Here is a 24,079-nt window from a genome sequence, read left to right on the forward strand (position 1 = left end):
TGAATTAGAAATTATACATTTCTTTTGTAAAAAATACCAATGCTAAATGCCATGATAAAATTCAGAAATAGAGAATGTAACAAATTGCTTTAGTGCAATAAAGTTAAGTAACACTGGCTCCATTTTAAATCAACTCCAGAGGCTGGGCACAGTGGCTCATGCCTGCAATCCCAGCACTTTGGGAGGCCGAGGTGAGTGGATTACTTGAGGCCAGGAGTTCGAGGTCAAGCCTGGCCAACATGGTGAAACCCTGTCTCAACCTGATTAACACTTTAAACCTAATAAAAGTTAGTATTAAACACTTAAATAATAGACAGTCTATGCAGAGGAAATTATACTACTCACTTATCTTTTTTTTTTTTTTTTTTTTTGAGATGGAGTCTTGCTCTGTCGCCCAGGCTGAAGTGCAGTGGCGCGATCTCCGCTCACTGCAAGCTCCGCCTCCTGGGTTCACGTCATTCTCCTGTCTCAGCCTCCCGAGTAGCTGGGACTACAGGTATGCACCACCACACCCAGCTAATTTTTTTTTTTAATTTTTAGTAGAGACAGGGTTTCACCGTGTTAGCCAGGATGGTTTCGATCTCCTGACCTCGTGATCCGCTCGCCTCAGCCTCCCAAAGTGCTGGGATTACAGGCGTGAGCCACCTCGCCCGGCCACTACTCACTTATCTTAACATCCAAGAGTCAATAACAAAAGTAATATACTTGATAAAACACGTATCAAAAGTATCTGCCCAATGCACACTTGCCCTTGAGAAAAGCAGTCAAAGGGAAATACCACACTTTGTACAGGAACCCTTTTCCCATGGCCACACCCACGTCAGATATTAGTGCCTGACTCCACCTACAGGCTAGCCAGCAATCTCTTAAAAAGACCTGGAGGGAGAACTCAGCCAACAGGAATACTTTGTAATGGACTGTAACTACATGAACCCATTAGATTCTCTCTTGGGGAATGGAATATAAGATATAGGTATATACACAAAGAGCAGGGTATGCAGAAAAAAAAGAAACAAAGAATAAATGCCACATGTAATTAGTGGCTACTGTCCTCGACAATGCAATATAGAACCCTCCCATCACTGCAGAAAGAAGCAGAGACAGAAAAGTGGCAGAGTAAGAGGGATGATTGCTTTTGGGTCAACACATATGCTTATGGCATTCTGCTTCAAGGCCTAGCTGTGCAGCTGTACGGTTTAAAAAAAAAATTTCTCTGTGTTTACTTACTGTTAACTATAGAAACCTGAACATGTTTCTCTTCCTTAAAGACTACAGAAGCCTTACAAAAAAACCCCCAGATAAATCACCTGATCACTGCCAATTTTTGATCTGGGCCAAGGTACATCTAGAAGTGCTTGCAATGCATGTAAACAAGCAGTTATGCTTTCCATGGTTGCATCTGAACGTAAGGAACATAGAAATTCCACGCTGATTCCTGTGGAAAGCAAAAAGAGGAGGAAGCTTCTTTCAAATTATTGGTTTATGAAATTAAGTAATATTTTGGTAAGATATATAAACAAACAGTAAAAAGGTAATACAAATAAATCACAATGAATTTAAGACTAAACAATTAAATGACAAGACAAGTCACTTAATAGTTTGTTTCTATCTACATGTACAAAAAAAATCTATGCCGGGCACGGTGGCTCACGCCTGTCATCCCAGCACTTTGGGAGGCCGAGGCGGGCGGATCATCTGAGGTGGGGAGTTTGAGACCAGCCTGAACAACATGGAGAAACCCCATCTCGACTAAAAATACAAAATTAGCTGGGCATGGTGGCGCATGCCTGTAATCCTGGCTACTCGGGAGGCTGAGGCAGGAGAATCGTTTGAACCCAGGAGGCAGAGGTTGTGGTGAGCCGAGATCGCTCCATTGGACTTCAGCCTGGGCAACAAGAGCAAAACTGTCTCCAAAAAAAAAAAAAAAAAAAAAAATCTAAGCTAGGCTTGTACACTAGTTGCTTAGTTGCTATGAAACAGTTCAAATCTGCAAAAATTACAATAAAATTGCACCAGAAAACGTATGGAGTTTCATAACTTTACTTTGGCTAAAATTTATTGGGTGATTACCACATATCAGTCGCTGTGCTTTGACATACATCTTTTTATTAAATTCTCATAATAGCTGACAAAGTAGGCACTATTATTGACACTAATTCTGACATAAATGAGCAGAGAGCTTAAGTAATTTATATTTTTATTTTCAATTGACAATAATTGTGAGCTTGAGTTGAAATCATGCCACTGCCTGGGCGAAAGAGTGAAACTCCATTTCAAAAAAAAAAAAAAAAAAAAAGAATAACCGCCCCCCAGGGTTGTAAACTTGTATAAGTGGTTTAACTGACCTAAAATAAGATGGAATCTATCAGTGTAGACATCCTCAGGGGACTTTATGGTAGCCCCAGATGATGAACCCTGACACATGGAAGTTGGTGTTACAGGCCTGGAGAGATTAGATGCTCCTTCATCTGGGTCAGCAACAACAAAGCCTGTGCTTGTAAGCCACAATGCTGTAGCATGGAGGATAAGTGCCCAGGAGTTGTAATAATGCAATTTTGCATTTTCGCTAGTCTCTGCTGTGTAGAAAGCACCACCTAAAGCAAACAGTTTCAGGAAAAATAAGAGATTAGCCTCCAATATATTTTCTCTTTTTTTCTGTTACAAGATATAGACCATTTCCATCACTCTGAAAGTTCCCTTGTACCCTTTTTCAGTCAGTTCCCTATACCCTAAGACAACTACTTTCTAGTTTTTATCAGCACAGCTTAGTTTTGCCTATTCTTGAACTTCATATAAGTAGAATCACATATACATATGTACTTATCTGTGACTAATATTTTGTTAACAAAATAACCTAACAACATTTTTAGAGATTCATTCATGCTGCTGTGTTATCAGTATTTTGTTATCAATGTTCTTATTTTTACAGGAAGTACAACTGATAGGTCATAGGGCTGATCTACTTTTAACTTCATAAAAAGTTTTCAGCCTAATTAGTAACTTTTTATAATTTAATAATAAACATTTTAAAACAAAATATGTGTATATGTGTGATTAAAATAAATACCAACACCCATTTACCCACTTCCAAGATGAACATTAACATTTTCCCTGATTTTCTTAAATCTCTCTTAACTTTTTTCTTTTTTTTTTTTTTCAGACGGAGTTTCACTGCAGTGGCGTGATGTCGGCTCACTGCCAACCTCTGACTTCTGGGTTCAAGCGATTCTCCCGCCTCAGCCTCCTGAGTAGCTGGGACCACAGGTGTGCACCACCACGCCCAGCTAATTTTTTGTATTTTAGTAGAGATGAGGTTTCACCATGTTGCCCAGGTTGGTCTTGAACTCCTGGGCTCAGGCAATCTGCCCACCTCAACCTCCCAAAGTGCTGGGATTACAGGTGTGAGCTACCATGCCTGGCCATTTCTTTCCTTAAAAAACCTAAGACTGTTAATAGCACTAATTCTTGTCCCTCTTTCCATGACTACTTTCCTCAAGCCAGTGAGAATGACTCCCAGACATGGTCTTATACTTTCACAATAATGTATGTATTCATTAACAACATACACTATTTTTTTGTGTGTTTAAACGTTTACTTAAAAGGCATCATACTGTATGTATCCTTTTTTTTTTTTTTTTTTTTTGTAGATGGGGTTTCACTATGTTGTCCAGGTTTGCCCGGAACTCCTGAGCTCAAGTGACCCTCCCACCTCAGCCTCCTGAGTAGCTGAGACTACCAGCATGTATCACTGTGCCTGGCTTACACGCATCCTTTATTTTTTTTTGGCCAGGCACAGTGGCTCATGCCTGTAATCCCAGCACTGTGGGAGGCTGAGGCGGGCAGATCACCTGAGGTCAGGAGCTCGAGACCAGCCTGGCTAACGTGGAGAAACCCTGTCTCTACTAAAAATACAGAAATTAGCCAGGCGTGGTAGGGCACGCCTGTAGTCCTAGCTACTTGGGAGGCTGAGGCAGAAGAATCGCTTGAACCCGGGAGGCGGAGGTTGCAGTGAGCCGAGATCAAGCCACTGCCCTCCAGACTGGGCCACAGAGCAAGACTCCATCTCAAATAAATAAATAAATAAATTTTTTTTTCACTTAACATTATGTTTTTAAGATTTACTTACAGTTGCTATATGTCTGTCATTCATTTTTCTGTTGTGTAAATAAATCAGTTTATTTTCATTTTGTTTCCATTTTTATGCTACTGAAAAGTACAACAAACACTCCACATTTTTTTTGTGTATAATTTCAATGAAAATTCTAATAGAACTAGGCTGGGCACCATTGTGTACACCATAGTCCCAGCTGCTTAGGAGGGTGAGGTGGCAGGATCACTTGAGCCCAGCTGTAGTGCACTATGATTGCTCCTGTGAACAGTCATTGTACTCCAGCCTGGGCAACCCAGCAACACCCTGTCTCTAAAAACAAACAAACAAACAAACCAAATACACACACACAAAACTAGTAGAACTTTACAGGCTCATCCTAAAATTCATATCAAAAAGTAAAAATACAATGATAGCTAAGACATTTTGGAATAATATGAAGAAGATTAAGAGTGGCTACAAAGTAACCAACCCATAAAATGCAGTATTAGTAACTGACTAAAACTAAGAACGCTATCCCTATTCCACACACACAAAATAAATTCCAGTTCTACCAAAGTTCAAAATGTAAAAGGCAAAACTGTAAAGCTTATATGTCTTTATGATCTTAAGTTTAAAAATGTATGCGGTAACAACAAAAACACAAACCATAAATGACTGACTGATTACATTCCTTAAAAAATTTTTTTTTTTTTTAAGAGAGGGACTTGCTCTGTCACCCAGGCTGGAGTGCAGTGGCACAATCATAGCTGCCTGCAGCCTCCAACTCCTGGGCTCATGGGATCTTCCCACATCAGCCTTCTGAGTAGCTGGAACTATAGGTGTACTACATCACACCCAGCTTACATTAGTTTAAAAAAGGTAAAAGAAAAGAACAAGTTACAGACTGAGAGAAAATACTTACAAGACATGCAACCACAAAGGAATAGTGTTGTGTGTATATATATAAAGGATTAAACAATCAGGAAGAAAACAATTGTTATAAATGAATTTCTGATGCTGCAAAAGAAACAGCACTCGGATATAATTTTAGTTTGCTCAGCAAGGCAATTTACTTTTGCAAAAGGATGTCACTCGCATCAATCAAGATCGCAAGTGCACACCGAACAAAGGAGACAAGGGGGCTTTTATATGCTAATGCGATCTGTATCTCTGTGTTCTTCCCCCACGGGCTGTGGACTGCACAATCTGAGCTGACCCGAATGGCTACTTGTAAATATTTTTCTAAATATGGAAGAGAGGGGGACGTGAGGTCCAGTGGTGGAGCATGTAGGACGTGCAGTTTCGGGAGGACAATGGGTGCAGGTAACCAAAGGAACAGATGTCAGTTATCGATTAAAACTGACAGGAAGGGGCTAGGCTGTTTATACTAAGTAGAGGCAAGGAGAAACAAGAAAGTTGAGTTTGAGAACAAAGGGTAAGGAAGTTAAAGGCTAAATCTTTTGAAGAGAAACTCAGAAAGATTCATTGTATCTTACAACAAAATACATACCAAATAGCAGATGGGCAAAGATTATGACTGCATTATTTATGGAAAAAGCAACTTAAAGATCCTTAATCAAGGAAATAGGAAAATAAAACAATGAAATATTTCATAGCCATCAGATTGGCAAAAATTATTAAGCATGATAATACAGTGTGGAGAAATGAAAACAAGTTGCTGGTGGGTGTATCCTTTCTTTTTTTTTTGAGACAGAGTCTCACTCTTGTCACCTAGGCTGGAGTACAGTGGCACGATCTCAGCTCACTGCAACCTCAGCCTCCCGGGTTCAAGCAATCCTCCTGCCTCAGCCTCCCGAGTTGCAGGGATTACAGGCACTCGCCACCACACTTGGCTAACTTTTGTGTTTTCAGTAGAAACAGGGTTTCACCATGTTGGCCATGCCGGTCTTGAACTCCTGACCTCAAGTGATCTGCCCACCTCAGCTTCCCAAACTGCTGGGATTACAGAAGTTTGAGAACAGCCTGGCAACAAGGCAAAACCCCATCTCTACAAAAGATACAAAAATTAGCTGGGCATGGTGGTGTGTGCCTGTAGTCCTTGCTACTTGGGAGGCTGAGGTGGGAGGATCGCCTGAGCCCAGGAGGCAGAGGTTGCAGTGAGCCAAAATTGCACCACTGCACTCCAGCCTGGGAAACAAAGTAAGACCCTGTCAAAAAAAAAGAAAATGTGTTAACTGTCACTCTAGGAATTATCTAAGTATTTTATCTCCTTACCTTCAGCAGGAAGTTGGGAGGCAAATTCTGAAGGCAAAGTTAAAAGAGCAAAATCCTGAAGTGCAGCAAGCCAGAGTCTGCTTAGTGTGCCAAGATCTGCATAGACTAAGTCAAGCAGTCCATCTGATGAACACGATCCATTTCTGATACTGTCTTCTAAACAGGTAGTAGTCTTCAAAGGTTGTCTGTGGTTTTTATGTCTTTGCCCAGCAATTATGTAGACCTGTTAAAGGTTAATTTAAAAACAGGAAAATCTTTTATCTGCTGAAAAGGTGCTATAAAATTTTTATATCTTCCTGAAGAGGCAGACTTACCTTTGAGCATACCGGACTTGAAATGCACTGTGATATCAAGAAGGCCTGTCTGTGTAACTACACACAGAAAACTGGGGTAGAAAGAGTCAAAAATACTATCTTCAATGAGATGCATTAGGGATAACAAATATCTGGTAAATATGATGCCACTTCTCACATTTACAATCATAATACTATATCACGGCACTCTTTCTCTCTAAGCCTGGTATGGCCTAATAATCCATCTTAACATATGGCTACAAGTAGCCATCTCTTAACTGAAATACTGAAAATATTTTCATTCAAATGTATCACTAAAGCTCTACAAAAAGTGTGCACAAATAGATTTAACATGGATCACAGAATGTTAAAGTAAGCAACACAGTGTATAACATGCACTATCCCTTTATCTACAACTCTAAAATCCAAAAAGCTCTGAAAAAACCTAAGTTTTTGGCAAACTAATCGGGTGGCAAAACTGACGAACTTACGTGAGGCCATTTATACCTACATACACAACACAGTATGGATAGTCAAACATTAATGTGTTTAATTATAGATTCTATGGTATTGCCCCAGACTTCCCAGATATATATTGGTCAGTCATTATTTATCTTTATTGAAGAAATAATATGAGGAGGTAACAGGCTTAAGCAAAAGCACAGAGATGTAGATCCAGTCTATTTTATTTTATTTTTATTTTTTTGAGAAGAAGTCTCACTCTATCACCCAGGCTGGAGTGCAGTGGTGCCATCTCAGCTCACTGCAACCTCTGCCTCCCAGGTTCGAGCGATTCTCCTGCCTCAGCTTCCCAAGTAGCTGGGATTACAGGCGCGCACACCATGCCTGCCTGGTTTTTGTATTTTTAGTAGAGATGGGGTTTCACCACGTTGACCAGGCTGGTCTTGAACTCCTGACCTCAAGTGATCTGCCCGCCTCAGCCTCCCAAAGTGCTGGGATTATAGGCGTGAGCCACTGCGCCTAGGTTATTTTATTTATTTATTTTCTTTTCTTTGAGATGGAGTTTTGCTCTTGTTCCCCAGGCTGGAGTGCAATGGTGCGATCTCGGCTCACTGCAACCTCTGCCTCCCGGGTTCAAGCGATTCTCCTGCCTCAGCCTTCCGAGTAGCTGAGATTACAGGCACGCGCCACCATGCCCAGCTAATTTTTTGTATTTTCAGTAGAAATGGGATTTCGCCATGTTAGCCAGGCTGGTCTCGAACTCCTGACCTCAGGTGATCTGCCCGCCTAGGCCTCCCAAAGTTCTGGGATTACAGGTGTGAGCCACCGTGCCCAGCCTAATTTATTTATTTTTAAAATTTTATATAGAGATGGGGTCTCAGTATGTTGCCCAGGCTGATCTCGAACTCCTGGCCTCAAGTAATCCTCTTGCTTTGGGCTCCTAAAGTGTTGGGATTACAAGCATGAGCCACTGCACCTGGCCAGACCCAGTTTATTGAATCTAGGCACAACTACTTCCTAATGAAGGCTGTGCTAAATAATGACAAAAATAAAGATTCTACAACTTTCAGGTTTAAAATACCTCTACTGGAGGAAACCGTTTTGTACATGTTGGTTAATCTCTTAGATGAAATGTGAGATTACATACCTTCATTAAAATGGTATGTGAACTGGGCCAGGCGTGGTGGCTCATGCTTGTAATCCCAGCACTTTAAGAGGCAGAGGAGAGTGGATCACTTGAGGTCAGGAGTTCGCGACCAACCTGGCCAACACGATGAAACCCCATCTCTACTAAAAATACAAAAATTAGCTGGGCGTGGTGGTGCATACCTGTAGTCCCACCTACTTGGGAGGTTGAGACACGAGAATCACTTGAACCTGGGAGGTGGAGGCTGCAGGGAGCTGAGACTGCTCCAATGTACCCCAGCCTCGTCAACAGAGCAAGACTCTGTCTCCAAAAAAATAACACGTGAACCAAGATTGGTCATGTTTGGTAACTGCTAAAGCTGGGTGATGGGTATATGTGGATTCATTATCAATACTATTACATCTACTTTTGCAAATGCTTAAACATTGCATAGTAAATTAAAAAATAATATAGCTTTCTTCTTTATTAGGAAAGTAAATAAGCATTTTACTGTAAGATTTCTTTACCCTTGGAAAATAAAATAACGACTACTTAGTATTCAAAAATCATTCTATGAAAGAGCATTAGAAAGCAATACATGCTACAGAATTGACAGAAGATACAAGGAGACCCAAATTTCCAAGAATTCAGGATTCAATAAAAGTTGATTTTCACTGGCTACTGTAAAGTCTCTCTGCCTCATAAGTGGCACTGCTTGAAGTAGGAGATAATAGACTATGGAAGACTTTAAAATGCTTGACCAACATATTAACATATAAATACATCACATGTTGGAATTCTTTTTGTTTAACCTTAAAAATGAACTTATTTGTAGTTCATTTTAAACAGTAAATTTCAGTTTATGGCCTAAGGTGTTTATTAACAACTTCCAAAATTCCAGTTATAAATTAAGATATACCAACCTCTGCCCAGGCTTTAAGCACAGCTAAGATCTCCATGGTAGAAGCACTTTCATTATATAAGTGACTTAGAGCTTCTTTTCCAGCCTGTATTTTAGTTAATGATGAAACAAGCAACTGATGAACTCTTCGGAGATCATTAAGGTCACTTACAACTCCACTTGCTATCCAGGCACTGCAAACCTAGTTTTCAAGAAATTAAAAGTTATATTTTAAAATTATAAGTATCTCCTTTGGCTGGGCGTGGTGGCTCATGCCTGTAATCCCAGCACTTTGGGAGGTGAGGCAGGCAGATTGCTTGAGCCCAGGAGTTTGAGACAAGCCTGGGCAACATGGCAAAACTCTGTCTAAAAGAAAATACAAAAATTAGCTGGGCATGGTAATGTGCACCTGTAGTACCAGTTACTCAGAAGGCTAAGGCAGGAGGATTGCAGGAGCCCATGAGTTTGAGGCCACAGTGAGCTAGGATTGAGCCACTACACTCTAGACCTCTAGACTGGGTTCCAGAGTGAGACCCCATCTCTTAAAAAACAAAAAACAAACAAAAAAAACCCATCTCTTAAAAAAAAATCTCCCTTGTGAGTTCAGCAGAGCTCACTCACATCTCAAGAATTTAGTCACTGAGACTATATTGCTATTGCTTTCAAGAAATCCTATGGAAGGAACTGATAATGATAGTCAAAAGTCAGCATTTCCAAAGGGAACGAAGTCTAAGGTTGAAGCAAGGAAATCAGTGCTAATGAGTATATAAATTGAACAGTTCTAGATGTATTAATATGAAGAAATGAAGTTATGAAATAATAAAACCCCAACAAAAATTTTGATTGTTTTGAAGACAGTGTAATTTTAATCTTAAAAACAAAACATCATTAATTCTACAATGCAAAACATTTACTCAAGTTATGGTTTTTCCAGGTGCCATGATATTTCTCTCTCTTTTTTTGGGATAGGATCTTGCTCTGTAGCCCAAGCTGGAATGCAGTGGTGCCATCACAGCTCTTGCAGCCTTGACCTCCACAGGGGGATCCTCCCACCTCAGCCTCCTGAGTAGCCAGGACCACAGGCACATACCACCACGCCTGGTTAATTTTTTATTTTTTTATAGAGAAAGGGTCTCCCTATGTTGCCCAGGCTGGTCTCAAACTCCTGAACTCAAGTGAGCCACTTGCCTGAGCCTCCCAAAGTGTTGGGATTATAGGAATGAGCCACTGTGTCCAGCTGATATTTCTCTTTTTCTAAGGAAAACTTATTTTTCCTCTTCTGTGTATTTGTTTAGTTCTTGTCTCATCTCACAAAATATTTCAAGTGGCTTACAGCAAGAACACACATAATAAAGTTATAATAAATTAGAGATTCATACATTTAATGTAGTTCTCTGAAGAGTAAAAGCACTCAACTATTTCCCAAGTACAATTAAATAAAAGAAAGTTGAAAGAACTGACTAAAATTAGTTTTCCCCACTATGCTTATAATTAATTTATTCATGCCAGTCCTGCTTTTAATTAGTTCAGGTCATTCCGGGCTGGATTTTTTTTTGAGATGGAGTCTCCCTCTGTCGCCCAGGCTGGAGTGCAGTGGCATGATCTCAGCTCACTGCAGCCTCTGCCTCCTCCAGGTTCAAGTGATCCTCCCACCTCAGCCTCCTGAGCAGCTGGGACAATAGACACCTGCCACCATGCCTAGCTAATTTTTTTGTATTTTTAGTAGACTGGGTTTCACCATGTTGGCCAGGCTGGTCTCTAACTCTTGACCTCAAGTGATCCACCTGCCTTGGCCTCCCAAAGTGCTGGGATTACAGGCGTGAGCCACTGTACCTGGCCTAGGGCTGGATATTAAGTGCCTGACAACGCAGTCTGAGAAAAGCAACTGTTTGAAATTGTATATTATATGGCTCTTAAGTATATGAAAAAGTGCTCAATCTCACTTGAATTACAAATCTAAACTATCCTGAGATAGTCTTTTTATTGTATCATATAGACAAAAATGTAAAAGTTTGATGACTCACAATGTTGCTGGGACTGTGGCAAAACAGGTATTTGTATAACATTGCTGGTGGAAATTTAAATGGTAAACACCTCTAATATCTATCAATTATCTATCAATTCAATTTGGGGGAATCCATCAATTCAATTTTGGGGAATTTGTCTCACAGATATGCTTACACCCAGTGAAATGACCTATGCACAAGGTCACTCATACAGCACTAGTCTAATAGCAAAAGAAAAAAACCCAATGTCTGTCAATATGGAACTGGTTAAATAAATTATAACATATCTATATAGTGGATTATCATGCAGTTATCAAAAAGGAAGAGTAAGTTTAAGAAGAAAAGTGTAAGCTGTGATTGACGGTAAGACAACTATAAAGAAAAAACATTGGTAAAAAATACTAACTGGAGGACTGCTTCCCGAGATTATTTCTTAAGCTTCATCTTTTAACCATTTACCTGACATGCTTTGGCAGTGACATCAGGTGGTGTCTCTGAAGTGAAGGCTGGTCTAAGCGCTGCTCCTACCTGGCAAGAAATTACATGACATAAATCAAACATCAAGAAGTAAGACAGCACAAGTTCTCCCTCTTTTTAATGTTGTTTTAAAATTATTTATTTATAACAGGTATTATGGACAGCTGTTGTTTTGTCTACCCAATGTATCTTCCCCTGTTTTTAGATAACAACATCCCAATTTTACTTTTGGGGAACCATCTTCTCTCCCCCGCCTTTTTTTTTTTTTGAGACAGAGTCTCGCCCTGTCGCCCAGGCAGGCTGGAATGCAGTGGTGCAATCTCGGCTCACTACAACCTCCACCTCCCAGGTTCAAGTGATTCTCCTGCCTCAGCCTCCCAAGTAGCTGGGATTACAGGTGCCTGCCACCACAACCAGCTAATTTTGTATTTTTAGTAGAGACGGGGTTTCACTATGTTGGCCAGGCTGGTCTCCAACTCCTGACCTCAAGTGATCCACCTGCCTCCTCCCAAAGTGCTGGGATTACAGGTGTGAGCCACCGTGCCCGGCCTCTCCCCAACTCTTAATCCATATTGTTGTTTTGGAGCTGACAGCATTGCCTGGCTCCAGGGACTCATGCTGGGATAATGAAGGCTCTCAAGACTTTCACTGGGAGTACTGGGAAAGAAGCACTGTATCTTTCTGAGGCCCTGGGTGCTAAGAGAGCCATCTTGGTATCACTCGGAGAGAATAAACCTGAGAATAAGGCCACTGTGGAAGAAAGCAGAGACAACTAAGAGATTCCTAATAATAATTTTCCTTTACTGCTTGAGTTCTAATTGTACTTCTAGCACTTACAATTGTAAGAGGGCTAAAAATATAACAGAACTCCTCTTAATTAAGTTGAATTATAATATTTTATTCTAATATAATAGTTCTTTTTTTTCTTTTTTTGAGACAAAGTCTCACTCTTGTCCCCCAGGCTGGAGTGCAATGGCATGATCTCAGCTCACTGCAACCTCTGCCTTCTGGGTTCAAGTGATTCTCCTGCCTCAGCCTCCAGAGTAGCTGGGATTACAGGTGTCTGTCACCACACCTCGCTAATTTTTGTATTTTTAGTAGAGATGGGGTTTCACCATGTTGGCCAGGCTGGTCTTGAACTCCTGACCTCAGGTGATCCGCCCGCCTCGGCCTCCCAAAGTGCTGGGATTACAGGCATGAGCCACCATGCCTGGCCTCTAATATGATAGTTCAACGTAACTTTAATCACTTCATTTTGCTTTGTCCCTAAGCATATGTTGGTATTAGCTGAACAAAGTCATGAAGACTGCTAATCAACTGATGAACTGCTCTGGTCTCCCTAATTGCTAGCCATCAGAAGTTGCTTCTGAATAATAATGAGAGATCTCCTTGGATGAATGCTGCTAGAGGATTACAAGACAGCTAATTATTTTGTTATCTTCCCTGTTTTTCTTAAATTGTTCAAGGGACCAGTCAAATAATCAGTTAAAAAGATTACAAAATCAGTCATAGAAACCCGAATCCTTGGGTTGGGCCTGGTGGCCCATTCCTGTAGTCCCAGTACGTTGGAGGTGGAGGCAGACAGATCACTTGAGCCCAAGAGTTTGAGACCAGCCTGGGAAACATGGTAAAACCCTGTCTTTACAAAAAAACACAAAAATTAGCCGAGCGTGGTGGCGTGTGGCTGTAGTTACAGCTACTTCAGGTTGCAGTGAGCCAAAATCATGCAACTGCACTCCAGCCTGGGCAACAGGGTAAGACCTTGTCTCAAAAACAACAACACAAACCCCACAGAAATCTGAATCATTTCCTAAGTCTAGAAAATAAATGAAGGAGGTTATATATATTATGAAAATTAACCTTTATTTATTTATTTATTTATTTAGAGAAACGTTGTGTTTAATGGTAAAGCTTAGCACACCCCAGCACCAGGAATGGCATGGAGTTGCAGCTGCAGGGACAGGCAGGTGACTCCCACAGAGCCTCACATGGCGAAGAGGATGAAGAAGATCATCAAACAGAAGAGCCCCATGGCCTCAGACAGGGCAAAGCCCAGAATGGCATAGAAGAAGAGTTGCTACTTGAGAGACAGGTTCCTGGCATAGACAACAATCAAGCTGCCAAACACTGCTCCAATGCCAGCCCCTGAATCAGCCACACCAACTGCGGCTGACCCAGCACCAATAAACTTGGCGGCTATGTCAATGTCCCGGGAGACAACACTGGTCTGGAACTCCCGTCTGGCCACCTGGAGTGGGGAGCTGCTGTAGGAAGGCTGTTTACATGAATTCTCTGGGCTATTCAAGGAGAAGGCAGACACAGGCCTGATTAGACCCCTGGTACAACAGCAGATCAGAGTTGGAGAAATGAGTAATACCCCGGTGGTCTGCATTTTTTCAATCTCCCAGCTTTAGCCCTTGGTCTCAGCGCTCAGCTTCCCCCACCCGGAAAATTAACCTTTAAAGTTATAAAACACTCGTTTTTTTGTTTTTGTTTTATTTAACAGGGCCTTTTTCTCCCCCTCCGTGGAGATGGAGGTCTCCCTATGATGCTCAGACTGGACTTGAACTTCTGGGCTCAAGTGATCTTCCTGCCTCAGCCTTCTAAGGAGCTGGGACTACAGGCATACTACCTTGCCCAAAAGACATGTTTTATGAACTTTGCTTTTACTTGAAGCTTTATAAAATATTAGCTGAAAGACTTCTTCAAACACATGTACTTTCTATATATGGATTATACTGGTGATACGTTAGCAGAGATACATACTAATTTACGAGGTGATATCCCAATTCAGTTCATAGACAGATCTTCCCTCCTTTCTTCCTTCCCTCCCTCCCTCCCTTCCTCTCTTCCTTTCTCTTTCCCCCTTTCTTCTTCTTTTTATTTTTTAACTTTCCCATCCTCAGACAGTTTCAGACTTTTTTTTGAGACAGGGTCTGGATCTGTCACCCAGGCTGGAGTGCAGTGGCACAATCTCGGCTCACTGCAACCTCTGTCTCCCAGGCTCAAGTGATTCTCCCACCTCAGCCTGAGACTACCGGTGCACTCCACCATGCCAGCTAGTTTTGTATTTTTGGTAGAGATGGGGTTTCGTCATGCTGCCCGGTCTTGAACTCCTGGGCTCAAAGCTACCTACCCGCCTTGGCCTCCCGAAGGGCTGGGATTACAGGCGTGAGCCACCATGCCTGGCCTCATAGACTTTTTATCTTTGTGTTTAATAATAAAATTCTCTAAAAGAAAGTGCTTACATTGGCTTGATACTGTTCCAGAATCACATGACCTGGAAACTCTGGTTCTGGAACAGCTGCAAATCGCCGAATAACAACTAACAGCATTTCAAGGCCAGAAAGACGGAGCTGGTCACTGTGATCTGTGGCAGCCATAAAAGCCATGCGAATTAAGTCAGCAAGATGCAGTACCAAAAAGTCATCTGTAAGATTAAAAAACATATTGGGAGAAAAAAAGATTAGAAAATATCAAAACAATGTGCTGGAACTAAGACTTACATTAAGTGATAATTTTTCCTCCTTTAATTTTATAACCTAGTTTAAGTACCTCTGACTTGATATACTGTTTTTGCTGTTTGTTAAATAGAGACTTTAAAGCTGGATTTAATGTACACTGCAAATACACACAAGAAAACTGTCCCAAAGCCAATAAGTATATACAGCTACTCAGGGCAGAATTAGCATTTTTTAAGGGTCCTAATAGTATCTTCAATAAAATTTTGTTCAGCTTTTATGATGAAAGTACATTGGTTGGTACGGAGGAGACTTTGGGCTTTGACTAATTAAGCAGAAATTTATTTTCTTTATGTCAGGTTGAAGCTAAGACGTAATGTTCCTTTAAAAAAAAGTTTTATGTGGCTCTTTCTATGAACTACATACAATATCTTATTTTTACACATATTGCCAAACATACAAATGATGGGAGTATAAAAAACATTTCTAGCTGTAGAAATGATAAATGGTAATTCCTTTCATTCCTACAACACATTGTTTGGTATAATATATCTCCTGTGGAGAGATATAAGAAAATCATTTAACAGAAGAAATCATATCTTAGTAAATGCCAACTACAACTTTAACTGACAGCGCAGGAATCAGTAAAGTATCTACAGTATGTAAATTTTGTAACTGTAAAGTACCTAGCACAGTGCTCATCACAAGAGACTCAATAAATTCATACTTAAAAAATAATTAAACCAGAGATACCTAATTCATACTCAGACTGGCAACAGCAACATTTTGCTTTGTAATTCTTTTGTCTAGTAAAGAATACTTCTAAGGAATTTAGAAATACGCACTGTGGACAGGTGTGGTGGCTAATGCCTGTGATCCCAGCACTTTGGGAGGCTGAGGTGGGAGAGTCACTTAAGCCCAGAAGTTTGAGACCAGCCTAGGCAACATAATAAGATCTCACTTCTACAGAAAAATTAAAAAATTAGATGGGGATGGTGGTATATGCCTGTTGTCCCAGCTACTCGGGAGGCTGGAGTGGGAGGATTGCTTGAGCCTGGAAGGTTGAGGTTACAGTGAGTTGTGATCATGCCACTGCACTCCAGCCTGGGTGACAGAGTGAGATGCTATCTAAAAAAAAAAAAAAAAAAAAAAAAAAGGACAAATATGTATTGTGTCTTTGAACATATGAGCTTAAGTGAATTTAAAAAATCAGACATCAAACCATAAAGGCAAACATAAATAGGTAAAAATAATACAGTTAAACAGTAAAAGGTGGTCAAAATGGTCTTACAATCAGGTTTACTTAACATTGAGAAAGGCTCACATGTTTTTTAGTTAATATCTATGACACTAAAATAATCTATAAGCAAAAACTGGCCCAAGTTACAAACCAGGAAATAATTTTTGAGAACTAGTAAATGTTCATACTATTTCCCAAGAACCAATTATTTTCTATAAACTTAATGCATTGCACATGCTCATTAAAGTGAATGCCAATATAAGAAGCTTAACCATTACAAACGTATTTAAACATGAAGTGATGTGATCACAGCTCACTGCAAGCTCAAACTCTTGGGCTCAAGTGATACTCCTGCCTCAGCCTCCCCGGTAGCTGGAACTAGAGGTGCATGCCACCATGCCCTGCTAATTAAAAAAAAATTGTTAATAGAGACAACATTTCATTGTTGCCCAGGATGGTTTCAAACTCCTGGGCTCGAGTGATCCTCCTGCCTCAGCCTCCCAAAGTGTTGGGATTACAGGTATGAGCCACTGTGTCTGGCTAGTTTCATTTTTAAAAAATATTTTAATATTTTAAATATTAAAACCATAAGCAGACAGCATTTTTACACATATCATTTGGTGTTTTCATCACTATGCCACTTACTTCTTGAATCTCTTTTTTTCATTTCTTGTGCTAAAGCAATGTCAAAATGTGCACTGTTAGCATTCTCACATTGGTTAATTATCCTACAGACACATTCAGCAGCAAAGACTCTAGTAGCCCATCGGGGATTGGTAAAAGGATGGGATTTTTCATCACGTCTGGTGGTCAGGACTGAGACATCATCCCCTTTATCTCCTTCTTCTTCTTGCATTGTATCCACACAAGTTACAGCTGTAAAATCTTTTATTAAAGGAGAACATATGTAATTATAATCAATTGAAAGATATGTATGTATCAAAAGGAACAAAAAAATGGCTTCAAATTCAGACTAGAATTGCTCAACTATCAATTGCTACTGATCAATCATCTTTTTAATAACATCAAATAATTAGGTCTAATAACTACAGACAACTCAACAGTTGTCTAAAGGAGATGCTATAAGAACTGTTCCAGGTCAAAATGACAAAGCTGTTAAATTATACTCAAAGTAAAAAACAAACACAATAAAAAATATTTAAAAAAACAAACAAACACAATAGTAGATACTGAAATAATTATCAATCCCCTGCAAGTAGATGGATGTACTTAAGGAGAATAAAAATTCTCTAGTAGGGAGTGTGGGTGGGATACATTGGGAAGGCTGTTTTAACACTGGAGCCTTGCATGGATTTCAGGAGGTTCCTGAATCTACTGAAATTGTCTGAAAATATTTTTCTTAGGATAGACTCATTGCTACCATTACAGTATCAAAGGTGTACCGATAGCTGGTCACTGAGTAGTGAATTATCTCCTCTACTTATTAACTGTTAAATTTACAAACTGTTTAACAACTGAAAATGGAACTAATGCTATGAAACAAATCAAATTGCTTTTCTTATATTATCCCGTATGTCAATATTTTTTTGCACGTTAGAATACCAAAGATGTCACAAATAAAGTTATGGTCAAGTTAACAGAGCCTGGAAGGTGTTTTCCTGAGAAGGTATGGAGCCAAACCTCAGAAGATGAAGAATTAATGGCAAGATAAAATTGAGCAAGCTCAGGGAGTATGAATGCAAAATTTAAAAAAGATAAGTGAGACACCAGGAAAATGTAATCAGTCTAGCTATGCACATATATATTTTCTTTCTTTCTTTTTTTTTTTTGAGACAAGCTCTTGCTCTGTTACACAATCATGGCTCACTGCAGCCTCGACCACCTGGGCTCAGGCGACATTTTCTTTTAAAGAAGTCCTTGCAATTTCTTCAGTAGTGGGGAATAGAAGAGAAAATTAGAAAAATAAAATATGTATAGCGTAATAGTTGAAACAGCCAGTGTAAATCATTGGAAGAGGGACCAATAAGAATCAAGATAGACAGAGCAGAGAATACAAAACATTCCAGGAATTTGGTGTTAACTTTTCTCCTATTACACAATTCAGACATGAGAGCTACATTAAATTCTAAGGCTTGGGCAACTGAGTTGGGAGCACTGAAGTACAGTGGAAAGCTTGTGGATTTTAAAAGTTATGTAGGCGTAGGACTGAATCTGTCTATGTCTTCAGGCAGATTACCTCTCCAGGTCTATTTTCTCTTCCATAAAACAGAATAAAATTGCCTATGCATAGAATGGGTTAAAGGTTTAAATCAGATAAATTATGTACAGTTCTTGGAAAATAACTGGTTTTTCTCTTCTTTCTTCCTCTCATTTATTTTCTCTCTTACCGCAAGGATACAAATTTTAAAGATTTGAATATACTTTCTCATGAACAATTATCTTGTATTACTAAAGACATTAGGGTAATAACACTGTTTTCTAATACTACTTGAAATTAACATTATTGTATGTAGTGAAACTGGCTTGCTCAAAATGTCATAACTTTGTATAACTTTCTCTTATGGTGACTAAGTAATTTCATATGGTGCGAGAGGTGGGGTGGGTATGTATGAACATATGTATGTACGTATGCATGTAGAGACAGGGTTTCACTCTGTTGCTCAGACTGGAGTGCAGTGGTGTGATCTTGGCTCACTGCAACCTCTGCCTCTCGGACTCAAGCAATCCTCCCATCTTAGCTTCCTGAGCAGCTGGGACTACAGGTGTGAGACAACAGGCACAGCTAATTAAAAAAAAATTTTTTTTTTGTAGAGATGGTGTTTTGCCACGTTGCCCAGGCTGGTCTCAAACTCCTGGACTTGAGCAATCTGCCTGCCTCAGCCTCCCAAAGTGCTGGGATTATAGGGGTAAGCCACCACACCTGGTCTCAAATATTTGTTATATGTATGAAAAGAAATGATGGGAACAATATATATCAAGTCACACCTTTTAGGACATAAATAATAACTCTACTTTTTAATTTGTTTTATATAGGAAAGTCATCTAAGACAGTCAAAGGGAAAAAGAGCAGGCTTAAGTATTGGATTTATAATTGTTCAAATTACAGAGAATTCTAAAACACTAGAAATATAATCTTCATTTGAAGAAAAGCAACAATCAGACAATCAGAATCCAGCTAGTTAGACAAGACTGATGAATTCTCAGTGGTAAACAATTTTATGTAAAGTTTCAAATTTCATTATTTTAACTGATAATGTCCAATACTTACCAGCTGATGCAGCAAGTACATCTTTACAAAGCTTTAACCACAGGGAGAGTTTTTCCACTGCCATAGACGTAAGCATATAATTTAAAGTCTCTTTGATATCATGGCATAATCTCTCATCTGTCTCTTTGTCTAGTAAGATCAATAATGCCCCCTCAAGGCCAACTTCTCTGATGTTAGCATCTGACAAGAAGAAAATCAATTATCTAAGTAATACAGAAAACAAAAATACCATATCAGAAGCTCACACATTCAGTAGTTATTCTAATAGTAGATAAAAATACATCTTAAAGAACTAGCCCAAATACTGTGCTTTAATCTACTGAGATCCATTTTAGTTCACACTTGAATTTTGGGACTTATGATCCTATATAGCAGTATTTTATGTAATGTCACTGAAAAAAGTATTAATATGTTATTATGAATTTGTTTTCTTAATCAGGTAAAAAGTTTTACCCAATTAGTGTCCAATACTTATAAAATTTTTTCTTTATTTGAGACAGAATTTCGCTCTTGTTGCCCAGGCTAGAGTGCAATGGCACGATCTTGGCTCACTGCAACCTCTGCCTCCCAGGTTCAAGCAATTCTCCTGCCTCAGCCTCCCTAGTAGCTAGAATTACAGGCACCCACCACCACGCCCAGCTAATTTCTTATATTTTTAGTAGAGACGGGGTTTCACTACGTTGCCCAGGCTGGTCTCGAATTCCTGACCTCAGGCGATCCACCCGTCTCAGCCTCCCAAAGTGCTGGGATTACAGGTGTGAGCCACTGCACCCAGCTCAATACTTACAAATTTTATTCAGTGCTTAATTTTTTTTTTTCCTTTTGAGACAGAGTCTCACTCTATCACCCAAGATGGAGTGAAGTGGTGCGGTCTCGGCTCACTGCAACCTCTGCCTCCCAGGTTGAAGTGGTTCTTCTGCCTCAGTCTCCTAAGTAGCTGGGATTACAGGTGTCTGCCACCACGTCTGGATAATTTTTGTATTTTTAGTAGAGACGGGGTTTCACCATGTTGGTCAGGCTGGTCTTGAACTCCTGACCTCAAGTGAGCCACCCACCTTGACCTCCCAAAGTGCTGGGATTACAGGCGTTGAGCCACAGTGCCAAGCCTCCAGTGATTCTTAGTATAATTCTTTTCTTTTTTTTTTTTTTTTTTGAGACAGAGTCTTGCTCTGTCGCCCAGGCTGGAGTGCACTGGCATAATCTTGGCTCACTGCAACCTCCGCCTCCTGAGTTCAAGCAATTCTCCTGTCTCAGCCTCCTGAGTAGCTGGGACTAGAGGCAACCGCCACCACGCCCTGCTAATTTTTGTATTTTTAGTAGAGACGGGTTTCACCAGTGGTCAGGCTGGTCCCGAACTCCTGATCTTAGGTGATCCACATGCCTAGGCCTCCCAAAGTGCTAGGATTATAGGCATGAGCCACCATGCCTGGCCCAGTATAATTATTTTCTAGTTTTAAAAAAACATAATTAAGTTTTCCTTATTCTGGTATAAAGCTTTAAAATATATTAACGTGAGAGTAAAGCTCAAACAGAAAACAACCACTATATGGAGAACACTGTTTAATTACTACAACTAAGCTATTGTGGACTACTGAATAAACATATATCACTGTACAATATTCTCACTACAAAGTAATACCTCAAAGGGGAAATACTAGCCTTGATCTAGCATCTATTATTACCTTTAATTCTGAAAATGCCAAAAGGACAAATACATTTTCTCTTGAAGAGTTAACTCATCTAGCATTTATGAAAGCATGTAGATTTGAAAGGTTATATTATTAGTAGACTATTTTATTTATTTATTTTTTTGGAGACAGAGTCTTGCTCTGTCGCCCAGGTTGGAGTACAGTGGTACAATCTCACTGCAATCTCTGCCTCCTGAGTTCAAGCAATTCTCCTGCCTCAGCCTCTCTAGTAGCTGGGATTACAGGCATGTGCTACCATGCCCAGCTAATTTTTTTTTGTATTACCTTGTAGAGACGAGGTTTCACCATGTTGGCCAGGCTGGTCTCGAACTCCTGACCTCAGATCCACCCACCTCGGCCTCCCAAAGTGTTGGGATTGTAGGAGTGAGCCACTGTGCCTGGCCTTTGTGGGTGTTTTGTTTTATTGGTATTAGACTATTTTAACAGAGAAATTATCTTTTAAATATTAGAAGGAGGTGATAGAAATGTTTCAGATTAGGGATCTAACAAGATATAATAGCTAAGGTAATGTGAGTCATGACTGGATCTTAGACTTAGGTGGCAGTGAGGGGGGAGGAATCATAAAGGACATTTTTTGATGACTAGGGAAATGTGTGTGAGGGCTGCAAATCAATATTGATTTTCTTAGGTGTGTGATCATGTACGGATATGTCCTTCACATTGGTCCATTTTCACACTGCTACAAAGACATACCCAAGACTGGGTAATTTATTTAAAAAAGAGGTTTCAGGCCAGGCACAGTGGCTCATGCCCATAATCCCAGCACTTTGGGAGGCTGAGGCAGGTGGATCACCTGAGGTCAGGAGTTTGAGACCAGCCTGGCCAACATGGTGAAACCCCATCTCACTAAAAATACAAAAAACTAGCCGGGCGTGGTGGCAGGTGCCTGTAATCCTAGCTACTTGGGCAGCTGAGGCAGGAGAATCGCTTGAACCCAGGAGGCAGAGCTTGCAGTAGGCCAAGATTGCACCATTGCACTCCAGCCTGGGAGACGGAGTGAGACTCTGTCTTGAAAGAAAAGGAAAAAAAAAAAAGAGGTTTCATTGACTCACAGTTCCACATGACTGGGGAGGCCTCAGGAAACATACAATCATGGTGGAAGGGGAAGACGCATGTCTTACATGGCAGCAAGCAAAAGAGAGCATGTGAAGGAGGCAAAGGGGGAAGAGCCCCTTATAAAACCATCAGATCTTGTGAGAACTCACTATCACGAGAACAGCATGGGGGAAACCGTCCCCATGATCCAATTACCTCCCACCAGGTACCTCCTTCAACAACTGGGGATTATAATTGAAAATGAGACTTGGGTGGGGACACAAAGCCAAGCCATATCATTCCACCCCTGGCCCCTCCCAAGTCTTATGTCCACATTTCAAAACCAATCATGCCTTCCCAACAGTCTCCCAAAGTCTTAATTCCTTTCAGCATTAACTCAAAAGTCCATAGTCTAAAGTTTCATCTGAGACAAGGCAAGTCACTTTGGCCTATGAGCCTGTAAAATCAAAAGCAAGTTAGTTACTTCCTAGATACAATGGGGGAACAGGCATTGGGTAAATGCTCTTGTCCCAAATGGGAGAAATTGGGCTACAGTCCCCATGCAAGTCCAAAATCCAGTGGGGCAGTCATAAAATCTGAAAGCTCCGAAATGATCTCCTTTGACTCCATGTCTCATATCCAGGGAACACTGATGCAAGAGGTGGGGTCCTACAGCCTTGAGCAGCTCCACCCCTGTGGCTTTGCAGGGTATAGCCCCCTGCCCCAGCTACTTTCACAGCTGGCGTTGAGTGTATGTGGCTTTTTCAGGCGCACAGTGTAAGCTGTCAGTGGATCTACCACTCTGGGGTCTAGAGACCCTCTTCTTTTTTTATTTTTTTGAGATGGAGTCTCGTTCTGTCATCCAGGCTAGAGTGCAATGGCATGGTCTCAGCTCACTGCAACCTCCGCCTCCTAGGTTCATGTGATTCTCCTGCCTCAGCCTCCTGAGTAGCTGGGATTACAGGCATGCACCACCATGCCTGGCTAATTTTTCTATTTTTAGTAGAGATGGGGTTTCACCATGTTGCCCAAGCTGGTCTTGAACTCCTGACCTCGTGATCCACCTGCCTTGGCCTCCAAAACTGCTGGGATTACAGGCGTGAGCCATCATGCCCAGCCTTGACAGTGGTACTCTTCTTACAGCTCCACTAGGCAGTGCCCCAGTGGGGGCTCTGACCCTTCATTTTCCCTTTGCACTGCCCTAGCAGAGGTTCTCCATGAGGGCTTCACGCCTGCAGCAGACTTCTGCCTGGACATCTGGGCATTTCCATGCATCCTCAGAAATCTAGGTGGAAGTTCCCAAACCTCAGTTCTTGAATTCTGTGCACCAGCAGGCCCAACACCATGTAGAAGCTGCCAAGGCTTGGGGCTTGCACCCTCTGAAGCAATGGCCTGAGCTGTACCTTGGTCCCTTTTAGCCATGGCTGGAACAGCTGGAACACAAGGCAACAATTCCCAAGGCTGCACAGAGCAGGGGGACCCTGGGTCTGACCCATAAAACCATTTTTCCCTCCTAGGCCTCTGGGAGGGGCTGTTGCTGAGGTCTTTGACATGCCCTGGAGACATTTTCTTCAATGTCTTGGCGATTAAGATTAACATTTGAGGCCAGTGCTGGTAGCTCACGCCTGTAATCCCAGCACTTTGGGAGGCCAAGGTGGGCGGATCACGAGGTCAAGAGATTGAGACCATCCTGGCTAACAAGTAGTGAAACCCCGTCTCTACTAAAAAATACAAAAAATTAACTGGCTGTGGTGGGTGCCTGTAGTCCCAGCTACTCGGGAGGCTGAGGCAGGAGAATAGCATGAACTCAGGAGG

General features: G+C 40.9%; 1 protein-coding gene and 1 pseudogene across 22 annotated transcripts in view; both read right to left on the minus strand.

Moving 5' to 3' along the window:
* HEATR5A (HEAT repeat containing 5A) overlaps positions 1-24,079 on the minus strand; it is a 141,898-nt gene that overhangs the window by 20,123 nt on the left and 97,696 nt on the right. For 17 of the 22 annotated variants that reach the window (XM_063715819.1, XM_063715825.1, XM_024231711.3 and 14 more), the window contains 8 exons: positions 19,521-19,700; positions 16,937-17,176; positions 14,839-15,020; positions 11,573-11,641; positions 9,130-9,309; positions 6,326-6,548; positions 2,346-2,594; positions 1,308-1,435 (listed from right to left, as the gene is read on the minus strand). In XM_063715819.1, coding sequence (XP_063571889.1) covers positions 1,308-1,435; positions 2,346-2,594; positions 6,326-6,548; positions 9,130-9,309; positions 11,573-11,641; positions 14,839-15,020; positions 16,937-17,176; positions 19,521-19,700 — 1,451 coding nt within the window. The remainder of the gene's footprint in view (positions 1-1,307; positions 1,436-2,345; positions 2,595-6,325; positions 6,549-9,129; positions 9,310-11,572; positions 11,642-14,838; positions 15,021-16,936; positions 17,177-19,520; positions 19,701-24,079) is intronic. The other 5 variants (XM_063715829.1, XM_063715832.1, XM_054529978.2 and 2 more) reach the window with 1 other exon arrangement.
* Positions 13,480-14,374, minus strand: LOC100446145 (ATP synthase F(0) complex subunit C1, mitochondrial-like; annotated as a pseudogene).

Source organism: Pongo abelii, chromosome 15 (assembly GCF_028885655.2).
Source record: "Pongo abelii isolate AG06213 chromosome 15, NHGRI_mPonAbe1-v2.0_pri, whole genome shotgun sequence".
Lineage (NCBI taxonomy): Eukaryota > Metazoa > Chordata > Mammalia > Primates > Hominidae > Pongo > Pongo abelii.